We start from the raw sequence: 12,830 nt of genomic DNA, 5'->3' as shown, positions 1-12,830 counted from the left end.
CATAAAGTACAGTATTTGCAGTGGAACCTGACACTTAGAAAAGGAAAAGTCAATTTAACAGCCTGAAGCAGTAAATGTTAAAATGTGAGTTTGCATTTACACAGAAGTCCTGGTATCTTTCTAGAACATTGTGAAAGGGACATGGTGTGAACATCCCACGATTTCTCTGTCACTTACCTCATTGTGTTAGATTAATTTGTTCTTTTTCAGGATACAGTGAGCTTTTTGGAAGCAATTTCTCTTTCACTTTGTAGCAACTGACCAGGAAACCAAAATCTTTGTGACTAAAAGCTAATTACAATTTTTTATTTCTCCTTTGCTTGGAACAGGTGCCTATTCCCTATCTATTCGAGACTGGGATGATATGAAAGGAGATCATGTCAAACATTATAAGATTCGTAAACTTGACAATGGTGGATATTATATCACAACTCGGGCACAATTTGAAACTCTTCAGCAGCTGGTTCAGCATTACTCAGGTAATTTTTCAGATAATACATAGCACTCTGAAGTATTTTAAAACAAAAGTGTTTGCTGCTGAGCTGATGTATTTGTAAGATGCCCTAAAGAGTAATTTGATCTATGACTCTAGCTTGTTGTAATGCATCTTCTGTTATCCTTTTCCCATTAGAGTTATAAATGTCTTTGAGTGTCGTTCACAGGGTACAGCAGCAGAGCTTTCAAAACCTAACACTTTACTGTGCTAAAGGTTTTGTCAGCTCTCTCTCTTCTAAGCAAACAGAATTACTGAATTTGACTTGCACATCTCCAAGTATGAATTCCCCGAGAATAAGTGAGTGCTAATATGTGCCATTTTGCAGCACACTATTGCTAATAAAGCAAATAGGAATTGCACTGTGGAATTCAGTCACCTAAAACAATGGCCAAAAAGTTTGCATGTATTAGATACATGAAATATATTTTCCCACTGGATTTTTGTTCTATGTGGAAAGCATTAACATTTACATTATGTTAAATAAATAAGGCAATATTTGTGTTTCTTTATGTACACTATTTGTGTCCACCCACCAAACCTTTTTTTTATTATTCCTGTAAATAGTGTGGCATGCATTATTCCACCCAAAAGTGCATCCTGTTGTCACTGTCAATTGGTGTACAACAAATGCAGCTTCAGAGCTCCCCAAACCTCTGCAAAGGACAACTGGTTCTTACACAGAAGATTGCCATGCTTCTCAGCATGTTCTTTTTTTAAGCAGAAATTTGTATTTTGAATTAGTTGCTCTTTGGGATTTTTTTCCCTTTACTTTAGCTTTTCGTAATGTTATTTACAGATTACCCCAAATGCTTGCTGCTCAAAAACTTTTCATAATTTTTACTTGGGAAACCATCTTCTCTGCGGGGCATTTTTTCTGTATTCTTTGTATTCTGTCTGCTGTATTCTTATGCTATTCATACTAGACATCTGGCTGTCTTCTCCACCCAATTCCTGATGGGTGTGTGCTGCCAGGGAGAATTTCTAGTTGTTTGTGGTGACTCTACTTCAAACTAAATGAGGTATAAAAACTCACATATAAGGAAGATAATTTACAACCTCACTGTACCAGTTGGTATATGTCAAATTTTAGTTTCCTCTGGTCAGCTTATTTGGGTGGCATATTTTCTATGCACAGATGCAGAAACAAATAGATCTGGAAGCAGCCATTTCTGTGCAACACGGAGGCATAATCAGTAGGATCCAGGCAGGGTAGCTCTGGAGGCTTGGTACTGCATATGCTAATGAAGGTTTGCTCTAGAAAGAATGTCAGACTTGCATGACACCTACAAAGACCTTTTCACGGAGCAAAATATAGAAAACGCCTTTTCCCAGGCTACAAAAACTCCACCAAATTTTCATGGCTATGATTTTTCAGAAAAAGAAGTAATTAATCTTCTCTGTGTTTCTTTTACTCAGTTCCGAAACAATTCATCTTGTAATTGACAGATTATTTTTAAAAAGCTATACTGTACCATAGTAAACCAGTCACTCAAGAGGTTATCTTAATGCAGCATTGTGGGAAGAGGGAAATCCTGAGTCTGCAAGAGAAACCAATGGTGGTCACCTTCCATTTCAGGCTGTGCAGAGACTAAAATATTTCCTGTTCTGTCTCAAATGAATACGTTTCAATGTTCAATTCCTAATCTTCCAGGATGCTTTGTGGTATGCAACTAACAGCTGTTGTGAGTAGCATTGTTTTTATGCTTACTGTATTTGTTTCATGTCACACTTTTTTTTCTTTCCTCTCCTTTGCTGTTGGCTTCACTTCTGGCTCCATCAGAGAGAGCTGCAGGTCTTTGCTGCCGCTTAGTAGTCCCCTGTCATAAAGGAATGCCAAGGCTTACTGATCTGTCTGTCAAAACCAAAGATGTCTGGGAAATTCCACGAGAATCCCTACAGTTGATCAAGAGACTGGGAAATGGGCAGTTTGGGGAAGTATGGATGGGTATGGAGCAAAATAATTACTCTAAAATAGCTCGCTGTGTGGGGATTGCAAGATGGAAGGTGAAAACATAGGACATTGTGACCCACAAGAAAAAAATTAGTAAAGCTCAAACTGTTAGGAAAAATGTCTTTGGAATCATGTCTTTGACTTTGAAATTCTTTAATCTTCAACTTTCACTGTAATTGATGGCAAAAGAAAACTGAAAATCCATGTTTCCTTGGAAGGTCTTGATTTTGACAAATTACCACTGTCGCAATAATAAATCAAGGCTCACATAGTAATCTCTTACCTATACCAAAGAGCCTTTTTCTTCAAACTAACAAAAGAAGTCCTACCTTCAGCATCCAAAAAAACAGTGTTTGCAAATGAACTTTAATGCAGCACTGAGAGACCCTCACCTTCCATCTTTCTCAATGCATGCATAATTTTGGATTATAAGTGTGTTTTTTTTATTAATTTCCTCTCCTATAGAGAAAGCTGATGGTTTGTGTTTTAACTTAACTGTGATTGCTACGAATAATACCCCACAAACTGTTGGATTGGCTAAAGATGCATGGGAAGTTGCACGTGATTCATTATTTCTGGAACAGAAGCTTGGTCAGGGGTGTTTCGCTGAAGTGTGGCGTGGTAAGGCAGAGAATATATTTTGCTTTGGATGGATCTTTTAAGGCCCTCTTGGCAGAAATAAACATTTCAATATAGATCTTGTCGCTAAAAGATCAGAATAGTGTGAAATGTTAGTTTATATTGCCTGAAACAATCAAACATAAATACAGTAATCCATGGGGAAGCTTCCTTTCATTTCCACACAGTGGTATGAGAGGTTAGGGCATTAAAATTCATTAATTGCCTTGGGTTTATTTGGATGACTACACAATTGCTAGGTATTAAAATAGGAATGATGCTAAACCTGTAAGGCAGAATGGCTAACCAGAAATTAATCTGGTAAGTAGACATTTTTCTTTCCTTGTGTGTTGTAGCACTGATGGAATCAGACCCTGAAAATGTTTCAATCCACTCTCCCAGTTTAAAAATAATGGCAAATATCAGCAAGCTGATATTGTCACGCTAGCTTTCCCATGCATCCACTTCTTCAAGTCTGTTTGCAATTTGTGTCTGCAGCAGAACCCAGTAATTTGATATAGAGACCAGGGACAACAGAGGCAAAACTTGCTGGGCCCAGCTGAACCCCCACTTTGAAGTCCAGAAATACTGACCTTTTCCAAATCCACTGACATTGTTTTCTGCACATTTGCCAGCTTAACTTACCCATCATGGGCCTCATTCTTTTAATGAGTCTAAAGCAACAGCAATTTACAATTTACATAAATCTTAGTATGGCCATAGCATTGAAACACAATATAGTGGCCATTTCATGACATGTGGCTCAATTTCTGTGCCAAACTGTGTTCTGTATAGACTCTAAAATTACCAATTCAAATAAAGAATCACTATGTGTTGTTCCTTCACAAAAATTTGAGGAGGCAGTTTGACCACTCCTTTTGTTGCAGTGACACAAAAATATGTACAGCCAAAACAACCAGTGGGTGCTTCAGCAAGGAGCACAGCAGCAAGTCGATTTACAGAATTTATAGACTAGAAATATAGAAATTTATAGACTCTCACAGAATTACAGTTGACCTGTTGCAAAGAAAGCTGCCTACATTTCTATTGGCGTTTCCAGATAACTGCAGTTTCTCCTTCTTGTTCTCCATCTTGAATGCACGCACAAGATTGCAGTTGATGTTACTACTTAGTGGTCAGCTCTGTGTGCCATAGACCTTAAATTGATACAACAAGTTAAAGGAACAAATGAAAAAAAAAAAAATCAGGTATGAGAAATAAAGTGCCAAGTACCAGTACCAAGTAGCTGTCAGAAATGCAAAAATTATGATTACAATTATGAAAATCTGTTTCTTAATGTACAGTAAAAAATATGTTAACAGCTCTGAAGCATTACTAAATTGGAGTAGATTAACACAGTAAAAATTAATAAAAAATACATTAAGTAGTAACTAACTACATATGGGAGGAATTCAGAGGGAAGCCTATGCTACTTTTCTATTAGAAAAAATATACCAAAACAGAAAAAGAAAATTTAAGAATTTAAACTGGAATCAGAACTGAGAGGATAAGTTAGCATTTTTGTTTTATTTTCTTTTTTTAAACTGGAGAAATTCATCAAAGTATTTAAAAACAGACTTGCTGACAACACTTCGTGGTAGCAGAACAAGCCCTGGGATTTTTATTAAAACAGATAGGACACAATTAATCCTGTTAACACACGAGGTGAGATCCTACTTTATTAATGCCAGTCTGGTGCCCGTGAAACTCTGGTTTTATTCCTCGTTCATATAATTCATGGTACCTCTGCAAAGTGGCCATGACTGATGGCAGACTGCAGTCTGGAGCCTCACTGACTCCAGACAAAACACAGTCCCTGTCACCTATCAAAAAAGATTTTGGCCACCCTGCTTGAAATTAGAGGCAAAACCACATCCTTCCCAGCTTACACAGGAGTGCCACTAGAGCAAAGTCCTGCTTCAGCTCTGGCTTGAAGGACTGAGAGAAATTAAGGCTTCAGGAGTTCTTCTGAAGTGTTCTGGGGTAGCAGAGGTGGTAACTCAAGGCATTACTCCACTGACAGTACAGTGATAGCTGGCACTGAACAGGCATAAGGAAATCAAGCCAAACCAAATGAAAACCAAACTTGCACTGCACATTTTTGACTAATATGTGCCTCAAGCCCCCCAGACATTTGGGGTTGCCCTTTAAAAGTGAGGAGCAGCACAGGAGCAGCAGCTCCTCCACTGCTCTTCTGCTATCCTCAGCCAGGCAAGGTAGACCTGGGGCCTGAGCATTTGCACAAAAAAAAACCTCATTTTATGTCTCATTTCTACTCTGGCAGGTTGCAAAAGTTTATGATAAAATTATTTTGGCCTAACCAGTTCCCATGCAGCAGCTGAGCCCTGTTATTGTTCATGTACTTTTAACAAACTGGATTATTTTACATGTTACCTTTTTTCATGACACAGCCTTTGTGTACTTTGTGGGCTTTCTGCTATCCTCATGCTTAAGTGCAGAGGAGTAGTTTTTAATGTGATTAATTCCTGAAGTCATTTAGTGTTGTTCTGCCTTATCACACAGCAGTTCCCTATCTACAGATCACTTTCAAAGCCATGTCAGCTCTGACTCTGAAGCAGGGTTCTGGCTAGTATGAGTAAAGGACAACCAGAAGGCAGTAGGAAAGTGGTATTTCTGCCCATTTTAATTTTTCTTCCTTTTCCTTCACACACACAAAAAAACCAAAAAACCTCTCTATTTACATAAACAGGTCTTTTTTTATTTCAAGTCCTCCTCCCCCTTTCTAATACCCAAGTCAAGCCCCACCTCTTGCACAATGCCCTGAGTCAGCCTTCCCCAGTTCTCTCCGGGTTCTTGTGCAGGCTTGTGGGTGTTCCAGAAGGTTTGGCAGCTGATGGCTGAAAAACGATGCAACTTGTCTATTTCATTGCTGACCACGAGTAAAGAGCAAACTGAAGTGGACAGGAACACCTCATTTTCTGTCAGCAGCTCCTAGGAATAAGGAGGGGAAGGAAAAAGACACATTTCAGTTTGGAAACACACCTGTGTTTCTAAAATGAAATCAATTCAGGATTTGTTTCTCAGGAGGTTTTTGTTGTTTTTGTTGTTGTTGTTGTTGTTTTGGTTTTTTCATCTGACTCAGAACAAAACCAAAATGTTAAAAAGTGTTGCAAATGAGAAATTCTGGTTTAACCAGTTTTGTTGTCCAAATCTGTGACTGGAGCTGTGTTGTTTTCTGTAGCAATTACGTGTTAGCAAGGGAATACACAAAGATGGATTTCAGCAGTCCCACGTTTCTTACTCAGAGAAGATTTCTGTGGAGATCACTGGAAACATTGTCTGAGTAGGACAACGGCAATTGTGCCCCAGTGCCATTGGGAGTATTATTTTTCAGTGAAACAGAAAAAGACTAAAATATGAAGGAGGTGTGGGAGTAACATAATGATAAGGCAACATGGGAAACCAACTTTAAAAAAAAAAAACATATTAAATGTCCTTGGTATTTTTTTACTTGCTTACATTAGGCATCAGCCAGAAAAAGGAGCAGAAGATATTTAATCTAACTAAGTGTCTGTGCTTGTAGGTACGTGGAATGGAAATACTAAAGTGGCTATCAAGACCCTGAAGCCTGGCACTATGTCTCCAGAATCCTTCTTAGAGGAAGCCCAAATCATGAAGAAGCTAAAACATGACAAATTGGTCCAACTTTATGCTGTGGTATCTGAAGAGCCTATCTATATTGTCACAGAGTACATGAGTAAAGGTGAAGTCAGAGCTGCTATGCTTGATAATATTTCTTCTTTCATGTTTCTCCTTGGGGATTCAGAGGGAGGTGCAGCAGGGTGCATGTGAGGAAGGAGAGAGGGAACAGGAAACTAGAGTCACCTCTGGCTTCAGAAGGATTATTAATTCCACTATGAACTGAGCCCAAAACCTGATGCACAAAGAAAATCTGTACTAGCTGGGGGAAAGGGAAGTTGGTGCAGGCTAAGTGATTCCAACTGCATCAGCATCTAAACTTCCCTGCCAAGCGATATGCATTTTGTAGGTTTGATGATACCACATGCTGCTTCCCAAGATCCTAGCTTTTCCTGATATCAGAGAGTTCATAGGACATCTTCTTTCAGTGTTTACTTGTTGGACTAGGATTTCTGTTTCTTCGTTTAGCCAATCCTGAATCTTGTCACTGCACCTCATTCTCAGATCACACTTCACTTCCAGTCCACCCCATTACCATCTTAATACATGATTTGCACATATTATTCTTTCCCTCCTCTTTTTCCTTCACTTTCCCCTTCCCCCTTGTCTCTTCCTTAAGCTACTTAGCTAGTAACAGTGGAGTAAAATGAGAAAAAGAAAACTTTTTGCTCCATCAGATCTCCAGCAGGGTGCTGAGAGCAGAGCAAAAAATCTGCTTGTTTTGGAAAAGCAAATGAACCAAATAGGAAACATAAGTTCTCTCAGGGAAGTTTCATTGTACATTGGAGGATACACTCTGAAATTTTAGGTGCATTCTTTCAGTCTATTTGGAGTTGACTTTTATTTTCCTGGCAGGTGCTTGCCCATCTCCCTCCTCAGAGGCATCCAAGCCCTGACTAACTCATGCTTTAATCATATGTCTCAGTGACAAGCATATGCTTTTTCCCTTTAAAAATAAAGACTTTTCAAAACCCTTCTGAAGTATGGGGTTTATTTTGGCTTACTTTACTGGTTTGTACTGTAACATTTTACATCTTTGGATCTGAGCTTGAGGCTGACAATTTATCAAGGGAGAAACGCTTAATCATCTGTCTTTTTCCTTTATTTTTTAAACCAATTCTCTGACCTTATTTAAAGGAGACTGCTACATTTTTCTGTTCAAATACAAGATTAGGACAGAAGCTGTAACATCCTAGGCTCTTTTTTTAAGGCAACAGGGTACTTTCTTGTTTTCCCTTGCACAGGAAAGTGATGTTCTCATAACTTTTGCTAAAGTTGCTTTCATTTCATCTCTTCTTTGTCTTCTAAAATTAATGGTTTATGTTGTATTTAGTTCTGGGTTACCTAGAGGAGGAGCACCACTAATTTCTGAGGAAAAATAGCCTTTACCAATGCTATCCCCCTTGGGCTCACCAGGCTCTAGGCCGACCTTTCCTTTGGAGCAGGTTGAGCTAGGATCTGACTTCTTCCATAACTTGTGTGGCTTGGAACTGAGCTGCTGCTTTGCAGTTAGCTGAGGTCTTTAGAGAACAGGAGGTATGTAGTTTTAAAGAGCAGTGGAAAAGTTAGGAAATATCAGCTTTCTCAGTAATGGTCAGGAAAATTTGAAACAATCCTGTCTCCTTTTCCTGCAATTCTCGTTGTTCTAGTGGTTCATTCTTCTGCAAGCCAACTCAAAGGGTGAAGCAAGTACAATAGGGGAATTTGGAGATATCTTGGGGGTTTTTGAAACTGTCCCTTGAACTTGAAACATTTCTGTCTTTAATATTGCACATATTGCTGCACCTCCATTCTGATGAGTTGTTTTCCTAACATCTCTCTATTGTGTCAACTCTGCATTCGCAGGGAGTTTGCTAGATTTCTTAAAGGATGGAGAAGGAAGAGCTTTGAAGTTACCGAACTTGGTGGACATGGCGGCCCAGGTCTGTCTCCAGAGTACTGAGCACTGAGGTGTAGGTGTTTTATAGTCCATGTATGAACTGAGTTTGTTTTAAATGCATGGTTTGTCTCTCCTGCTGCTCGCAGGTGGCAGCAGGAATGGCGTACATCGAGCGGATGAATTACATACACAGAGATCTGCGGTCTGCAAACATCCTGGTGGGCAACGGCCTAATATGCAAGATTGCTGACTTTGGATTGGCAAGACTGATTGAAGACAATGAATATACAGCCAGACAAGGTAAATGCAGCAGCAGGTGAAGCACTGAGTGTCATTCTTGTGGCAGGGAAAGAGTGGAACATGGTTTTGAGCAGCTCTATCTCCTATACTTCAGGGCTGCTTTCAGTAAATACTGAACTCATATTAACTCCTAGTCAGAAGTTCACTGCTGAATGCATGTCTTAAAGAGAATGTCTTATTTTGTTGTCTTTTCTTTGAAAACCAAAATGAAACAAAGGTGATGAGTGAGAACACAGCTGGAAATGACAGCAAAGACAGGATCTTCATGGTGCCATAGTAAAGAGGATATTTTGCTTAATGGTTATGAGAATCTGAGTGTGGTAATCCAGAAAAGTGTGTGTAGGGTATTTTGTAATGTGCCTTCTAGTATTTACTAACCACTATTATCACTCCTGTACTATTCTTTCTTTATTTAAACAGGTCAAAGAGTTATGCCCTGTGCAATGGAGCTGCCTCTCTGAGCACTCAATTTTACTCAATTTTTTTCTTTCTTTCTTTCTTTCTTTCTTTCTTTCTTTCTTTCTTTCTTTCTTCCTTTCTTCCTTTCTTCCTTTCTTCCTTTCTTCCTTTCATCTAAAAAGTTGTTTTAAATGCCATCTGCCAGTACTGCACAGGGTGCTGGGCAGAGATGACCATTGATACACTACAGAAATGTATCAGCTTTTTCTAAAAAGCATGTGTGTTCAAACTGAGCCATGTCACAGGCTCTTTTTAGTTATTCTTTACAAGTCATTCTTAGCTGTCAGATGTTGGTCCAAGCTGCAGAGCTATAGTTTTGTTCTCTTTCTGCTGGCAGTACTTTGGTAGTTCTTGCTCAATATGTGTTGGTAAACACAACTCCATCCTTTCAGTACCAAAGCCAAGGGGGATCCCATTAAACCCTTTTGTACATCACCAAAAACTCTCTCTGTGGGTTTCCTCTTGTGAGTTTCTTCTCTTGAACAAAGTCCCTGTTTCAGCATGGACCCTGTCATTAATTCTTAGGAAACAGCTAACCTCTTTCTGTAACTTTTTCTCCAAGTGTTGACAGAAGGAGCCAGAGAGTTTCCAGCATGCCTTGTCCTGGCCTGGGAGCAGCAGCAGCTCTCAAGCTATTCTCACCCCCCTCAACTGCTGTGAGCAGTACCCAGTCACAGGGGTGTGGACCACAGGCTGCATCCACCCTAAAAGGTGCCTGCTTCACAGTCAGACAGTGAGGCCTGATTATTTTGGTGGGGTCCTTGAGGAAGCCATGACAGATACTAATGCAGAGCCTTAACTACTATTGATTTCAGCCTGAGGGTGGGAATTGCTTCTTGTTAGAAAAAAATAGGCTTGTGTCATTCTCTCTGAGCAATAAGAGTGTCTGGAGAGGCTCTGGCAGACAGAAAGCTGCCTGCTTGCTGTTCCCCTGTGTAAAACAAGAAGAGTTTTCCCTGAACAAGGCGGGCAGATCCAGTCTGCAAAATGGCTTTGAAACAGCGTACTATATTATCTCCATTTCTGCCTGGTTTGCTGCCATGTCTTTTGTTCCCTTTGGAAACTACCCAATGTATAGTTTTACATGACTAATTATTTGTTTTCATAGACAAGTATGTGACCTACTTCTGGCCAAATCTCTTCAGGCTCCTGATCCCTAGGAAATCCTATGATGACCTGTTTGCCTCCTGGTTTAAATCTCTCAGAATAGTTTTGCCCTCTTCACATGTTAAAAAAGCTGTGAAAACCTACTTGACTGATATTGAAGAGAATGCTGCACAAACTGATATTGAAGAGAAGTTTAGATTTTTAAATAAAAATCACTGGATTTGGGGTGGAGAAACTTTGAGAAAAGTATAACACCAGGCCTGGCAGGGAGTGGGAGCATAGCTGTGGTATCTCCTGCCCTTTTTTCATGGAGAAATCACTTGTATTGAGGGGAAACTGTCTGGGAAGGGAGAATTAGTTTGGTTTTTAAAATGTATTGCTGATGATCTGCAAGATCTGAGTCATGTTTGCCTGGCTTCATCTCCTTGAGCCAGTATGGAGAAGTCACCCATCTTTCCCATACTTGAGGGCAATGGACAATAATTCCTCCCTGTGATCTCCAAGTCAGGCTGAAGTCCTTCAGAGCTATAGAATTCCTTAAAAGAGAGACCCAAAGAGCTGTAACCACAGGCATCATGTAGAAAGGTTTTCCTACTTTCATTAATATTTTTTGTCTCTTTCTTAAGGAGTTGGAAGGGGTGCTTTTTTTGACCAAGGAGCACATACTCAGTTTACATTTCATTGCAATTAACCTGGCTTCCAAGCCAGGGTGAGCCTAAGACCTTTAATTTATTGAGGGAGAAAAATGGTTTCTAATGCACCAATGGATTTTTTTTTCGACTGGAATTCAGTTCTGGCTTGTTTAGTTAAGCCTCAGTTTGAGCAATGCTTGTTGGAGACCACAGTATCAGGAGGAAATGGTTGCCTCTGCTTGTTTCCCATGACCTATTACTTCAGCCTCCAAGGGGATGCATCTGGGGACTGCTCTGTTTATCTAGCTGACTACTGCTTCAGTGGGAATTTTGACACAGGAGGAAAGCTTGGCCAGCGGAGGGGAGGGGAACTGGGAGCGCTCCAGACTGGCAGCTCCTGTGGGAGCAAGGAAATGTTTTTCCTTGCAAAATCTGAAGATTAAAGTCTCTGGTCACTCTCCTCAGCAGTCATCCTTTTGGCTTAAGTGTGTTAGTACAGAGCTCATTGTTGGCATGGGGAAGAGGTGGTTTTCTCCAGCTTCGCTTGATCTCCTACTCCCTTCCCCCACTGTCACTTTTGTCTCTGATTAAATATTTTGAAAGGAAACAGATGGGGATGCTTTGAGCCCCAGCAGGCTAAAGTGCAGGACTCCTGAACCTGTGTGGGTATAACTTAGCCTGGTGGTAATGTTTTACTGACCGGTTTATTTTCTTTTGGGTTTGAACAAAGGAGGCCTGACTGCTCCGGATTTATGAGAGTTAAATAAAAAGCATTTTGTTGTCTGCACTGCCATTTCTCAGCAATTGTTGGGAAGGAAAGAGATGGTCATGCCACTAATGATTTAAAGTGTGTGACTAGCAGCTATACACTGCCATTAAATAATACCAAAAAAAAAAAAAAAAATCTTGGCTTGTAATGAGCATTTGGCTCCTCTTGCTTTTACTGGAAATGAGTAATCAAAGGGGAAAAACATGCCTGTTTAGAGTGACACCCATTTCAAAGGCTACACTGTGGGACTGTATTGCAGCCTGTCCCATTGCTTCTTTTGGCTGTTGCTGTTGCAACATCTTCCCCACACACAGTGTCAGGCATGGAGTGTTGCTTCCTTCCTTTGGTGATGATGCTTGTGTCAGCCCTGTAAGGCAAGACTTAAAACTCCTGGTATCCTACAGGACAAACTTCCCATCAGCCCCAGCAAAGGATTTCCCACACAGTTCTGCTATCCTTACATTGATATGGTTCACAGTTATGTGGAGTTTTGGCCGAGCACGTGGCATTTTTGTGGAGAGTGCCAGTGCTCCACAGAGTCACTGGGTTAGAGTTGTTACTTTTCTAAGCAGCAGCAGCTGATACGAATTTAAAATTTTATTAATAAATAAAAAGTGCAGAGTTATTTTCCAGGCCATGTTTCTACTGCACACACTTAGCAGCACTTGCAGTAGTGCCGCTCTAAGCACGCATGAAACAATAAGGATCTTTCTGATGCCTTCCAGAGGAGTCAGAGCTATTTCGGGAGCTCTAGTACTTGTTTGTAAACTCACAGATCATTTTTGCCTCCTTAACACTTAGAAGTAACTCCTTCCTGCCCTGCTTAAAATCAAGTGATACTTCTTAGTTTGATTTCCTAGAAACAGGCAGGGATTCCCCCCCCCCCGCCCCCCCTCCTCCCAGGCTCTCTCCAGTCCCTTTGCAGAGACTTGTTCACCAGCTAATCAGACCTGTTCTGT

At 40.3% G+C, this 12,830-nt stretch overlaps 1 protein-coding gene across 4 annotated transcripts in view; it reads left to right on the top strand.

Moving 5' to 3' along the window:
- The window catches only part of FYN (FYN proto-oncogene, Src family tyrosine kinase), a 138,053-nt gene that overhangs the window by 107,385 nt on the left and 17,838 nt on the right, over positions 1-12,830 (top strand). For 2 of the 4 annotated variants that reach the window (XM_068184272.1, XM_068184271.1), the window contains 5 exons: positions 330-479; positions 2,277-2,441; positions 6,610-6,789; positions 8,571-8,647; positions 8,751-8,904. In XM_068184272.1, coding sequence (XP_068040373.1) covers positions 330-479; positions 2,277-2,441; positions 6,610-6,789; positions 8,571-8,647; positions 8,751-8,904 — 726 coding nt within the window. Of the gene's footprint in view, positions 1-329; positions 480-2,276; positions 2,442-2,912; positions 3,069-6,609; positions 6,790-8,570; positions 8,648-8,750; positions 8,905-12,830 lie in introns of all 4 variants that reach the window. The other 2 variants (XM_068184274.1, XM_068184273.1) reach the window with 2 other exon arrangements.

The sequence above is a fragment of the Anomalospiza imberbis genome, chromosome 3 (assembly GCF_031753505.1).
Source record: "Anomalospiza imberbis isolate Cuckoo-Finch-1a 21T00152 chromosome 3, ASM3175350v1, whole genome shotgun sequence".
In the NCBI taxonomy this organism is placed as follows: domain Eukaryota; kingdom Metazoa; phylum Chordata; class Aves; order Passeriformes; family Viduidae; genus Anomalospiza; species Anomalospiza imberbis.
The sequence above is the reverse complement of the archived record's forward strand: the minus strand, read 5'-3'. Positions and strand labels throughout refer to the sequence as shown.